This window comes from Gekko japonicus, unplaced genomic scaffold (genome assembly GCF_001447785.1).
Source record: "Gekko japonicus isolate JY-2015 unplaced genomic scaffold, Gekko_japonicus_V1.1 scaffold103, whole genome shotgun sequence".
NCBI lineage: Eukaryota > Metazoa > Chordata > Lepidosauria > Squamata > Gekkonidae > Gekko > Gekko japonicus.
Window position 1 is genome coordinate 1,039,112 of NW_015160210.1, and position 3,947 is coordinate 1,043,058.

The 3,947-nt window shown below is 55.3% G+C and overlaps 1 protein-coding gene across 1 annotated transcript in view; it reads right to left on the minus strand.

Moving 5' to 3' along the window:
• Positions 1 to 3,287: 3,287 nt before the first annotated feature.
• SMCR8 (Smith-Magenis syndrome chromosome region, candidate 8) overlaps positions 3,288 to 3,947 on the minus strand; it is an 8,422-nt gene continuing 7,762 nt past the window's right edge. Inside the window, exon 2 of the mRNA XM_015409233.1 lies at positions 3,288 to 3,945. Within this exon, the coding sequence (XP_015264719.1) occupies positions 3,534 to 3,945 (412 nt within the window). The 3' untranslated portion in view covers positions 3,288 to 3,533. The remainder of the gene's footprint in view (positions 3,946 to 3,947) is intronic.

Below are 3,947 nucleotides of genomic sequence, written 5' to 3' on the forward strand. Positions count from 1 at the left end.
ATTCCTGCTTGGAGCCGGTTCAAGCCTTCTACATGTCTCTTAAGCTGCAGTAACTGTATTCTGCCTACCCCCTTTCACATGGTGCAGCTGTTAACGTTTTCAACCCAGTTGCGAGACAGAGGACGCCCGGTGGGCCCCTTTCCCTTAGGAGAATTCCCCTTCCTCTCTCACCGCTAAATCGTGGCGAGCTGTTACCCCTGCACAGAACTTAAAAGCCGATCGCGGCCGGCCAGCTTTTAACCGGGGCTCGGAGCTGGCTTGCACCCTTTGGTTTACAGGGAAGCAGGCTGAACGGTCTCCTTGGTGCAGACGTAACTCCACACTAAAGGCTGAGCCGCGAAGCAAAAAGCCGCATGACCCAGCTAAGTGCTCCCGGGCTGTGAATTCTATTTAATAGAACGGCGGTCGCCTCGAGTCGAGATGTCGCTGAACTCGTGGGGCCAGTGTGTTGCAGGCCACCTCTTTAAAAACAGGAAGGCACAAACAGTTCCCGTTCAGAGATGCCTTGCAAAACTTCAGTTAGGAAAACTCTCAGATTTGGGGGGGGGGGGGGGGAAAGGGGGGGGAAACGAACAAGGCCCCCCGGGAACAGCAGCAGCAAAGGCAGGAAGTTAGACACAAAGCCGCAAACCCAGTCTGGGACGGCCAAAGAGACTTGGGGAAGGGCCACACGCGTGACAGTTTCCATATGATGGTGTGTGTGTGTGTAGGGGGGGGTCAACCATACATTCTTGGCTCTACAGCACACTGGGCGAAGGAACTGCTGCTAGGTTCTTCTGGGCTGTCCTCACTTCTACGAGCCCATGAGTTCCTGTACAAATCAAAAGGTGCCTGCTACCAGGTGACCCCGGAACTTATCAAGGTTGTTCTAAAGTTTGCGGGTCTCTCGAGGACTCTGACCCAGTCACACGACTCGCTCACGTAGGCGTTCAAGCACAAGCCAATACTTGGTGCCGTCCTAAAAACAGAGTTGCACCTCCCTGAGTCCACTGCTGTCAACAGACTTTGAAGGGCGTGACCTGGGTTTAGGACGGCGCCGTTTGTGTGTACAGACTAAAGCACAGACACAAAGCAGAACTGAAACGGAGGCGACTAGGGATCTACCCGGGCAGGGATTCCTCCTCACTTTTCTAATAGTGCAGGCTCTGAAGAGATACTAGCCAGCAATTTAGCTGCGGGTACGAAAAGACGGTCTTTGTTCAGCTATGGCTCGATGAAACTGGGAACGGAAGGTCTGATCCCAGACCAAACGCCCACATGGCGGTACCAGGATCCCTCCACCATACCCTCGATGGTGCCCAAATATGATTAACCCTCCCTGGCCGTGGGGAGTGTGTCTGTGTGGGGGGGGGGGGAGATACCTACACAAAAGGCTACCATGCGAGGGCAATGGTATTCTCAGATGAGCACCCTCATTATGTCAGAAAAGCAAGAAAAGAAACGCCCTTATTTGGGGAGCCGCTCCCCCTTTCACAGTTAATGAAGTTATCGAGAGCGGCTTCTTGGTAAGTCTTTGGGGCTGTTGACCAATGGAGGGGGGGAGAGGGGCAGCTGATCCGTGTTTGAAAAGCTTCAAGATGCAGCCAAGTGATGGTGGGGGGGGGGGGGGAACAACCCCCCCCATATTGTCATGAATTCATCCTTGTAAAAATCACCTAGCAAAGAATCAGCAACTGTCCAAGCCATCGTGTCCACCGATGCAGAAGGGCCCTGCAATCCCTTTGCCTATCTAGGAGGAGGACCCGGCCACTGTCTCGCGCTAAAACTAAGCAGCAAGGCGCCCGACGCATTTACTTGAGTTAAAAAATGTGCAGCATATTGACAAGAAATCTCCCTTTCAGAACGGGGCTCCCTTTCCGCCCCCCCCCCCAATAACGTCATTGCTTTTGCATCGACACTTCCAAGGAGTCTCAAGACGCTCCACCTGGCAACGACCCAGTCCTCAAGGCCTCTTCTCTGGAGAGCTGAGAAACTTTACATTCAGATCCCGGGACCGTGTCACCCGTCGCCACGTTAAACTGAACTTTTAAAACACATATAATAGGTTGTTCGGTAGGGCTGTCCTAAAACCATAACCTCTCCAGCCAGGCCGATAGCCTCCTGACGCAGAAAACGAGACTGGAAGATGAGAAATGAAAAAGGGGATTTTTGGTCCTCTCGTATGGCGTTTATCTCCCTCCTGAAAAGGGACGAACGGCCAGCCTGCGTCTCAGGCCGCTGAACGGGGCCAAGGAAGCAGGTACGGGTGAGATGCGGCTTCCTCAGCAGTTTCCCTCGGTCAAAAAGAATAAGAAACCAGATCACTGATACCATACAGGACCTTACAGATTCCAGGATGCCCAATGGGCAACTTTCCGGCCGAGTCCACCAGGTGGGGAGGCATGCCATGTCTGCTCAGCGGTGAGCCACGGTCCCGGAAGCGACCGTCCACGCGGTGCTACGGCAGAGGTAGAAAGACCGTTGCAAAGTCTTTGGCGGTGACAAAGCCCAGCAACGGGACGAGAGCCGGGGAGCAGCGAGCGGCGATGCGGAACGCCGGGGAGGGCAAAGACACGCCAAAAATGAAAATGAGGTCTTCCTCCACTAACATTCCTTCCGAGTGACACCTGAGCGGGAAGATTTAAGAGAAATCGGACGATTCCCGACCCCTCGAGCGCTCACCTCTCCCTCCTGCAGTGCATTATTTGGGGCAACGGCACAGGCCGTTTTGCACACTGTTACAGAGAAAGGATGCCAGTTCGTTGACATTTTTTTCTTTCTGCGTTTCCCATGCTGTGAAGTGGCAAAGACTGGTAATGGTCCCCCAACCCGCTTTTCCTCTGGGAACTGTAGACTATCAGGCCGCAGGGGGCTTTACATTCAAGCCATCAAAGGGAGACCTCTTTATGCTTTCAGACATTCAAACAGAGGGATGGGATCCCAAGGCCACTGCTTCCCGACCCCTTGCCAGGGACTCTCAATTCCATGAGCCGTCTTACCTCGAGGGGGACTTTGCGAAGGAGACCCTGTGAACCGGAAAGGGATTTCTGCTGTGAAGTTAGGGGCAGCCAGGTTCTTCTCTGTTTGGACTGTAAATTCCCCTTTTCCACCCCCGCCCTCCCGAAATCAGGTTTGCTATGCTTGACTCGACTCGCTTTTCATTTCCAAAAATGCACACACAACCCCCCCATCACTCCCCCCCCCAGCATGGGGTCACCCTCCCTCCAAGCAGACACCCTGTTTATACACAGCTCCCACTCCAAGTAGAAGCAATTCCCCAATCGCCCACACAAGACAGACTGGTTCCATTAAACAGTGATTTAGAAGTGGACGGGATCCTTTAAAACAAGAGAGAGAGAGAGAGAGAAGCGTGATGGGCATTTTCACAGTCTCGCCGGAATGAGGAGGACTTCTTCGCCCGTTCACAGGTCCTTCTCTGCCACCGTACAGACCACGTTGACAGTGGAAGCGGGCGAAGGCCGGCGAGGAGTTGCGGGCGAGCAGAGCCAAACGCCAGGTGAGAGGTCGCGGGCGGGGCGGGAGGGGAGGGGGCCCTAGATTTTGTACAGAGCACTGGGCACGTAATCGAACCTGAGCACCGGGCTGACCCCCCGGACGGGATCCTGAAGGTACTGGAGTTTGAGGAGCTCGGCCAGGTACTGCACCACTCTGCTGTCCTCGTGCGGCAGCCCCAGGTGGGCTTTCAGGAAGTTCAGCCGCCGGGCCGCCACGGAGTCCTCCGTCTCCCCCTCGCGGATGGGGAGGTGCAGGTGGTGGCAGAAGGTGTACAGGAAGGCCTTGGAGCAGAGCTGGGTGAGGAGGGTCTGGACGTGCATGTAGTAGGTGCTCCCCCGCTTGATCTGCGTGCGGTGGTCGGCCAGCCGGGAGATCAGGGCCCCCCGGTACTGGGGGCAGCGCAGGGTCTTGCTGTCGGCGTCCAGGATGCTGATGTAGCGGCTGTAGCGGCC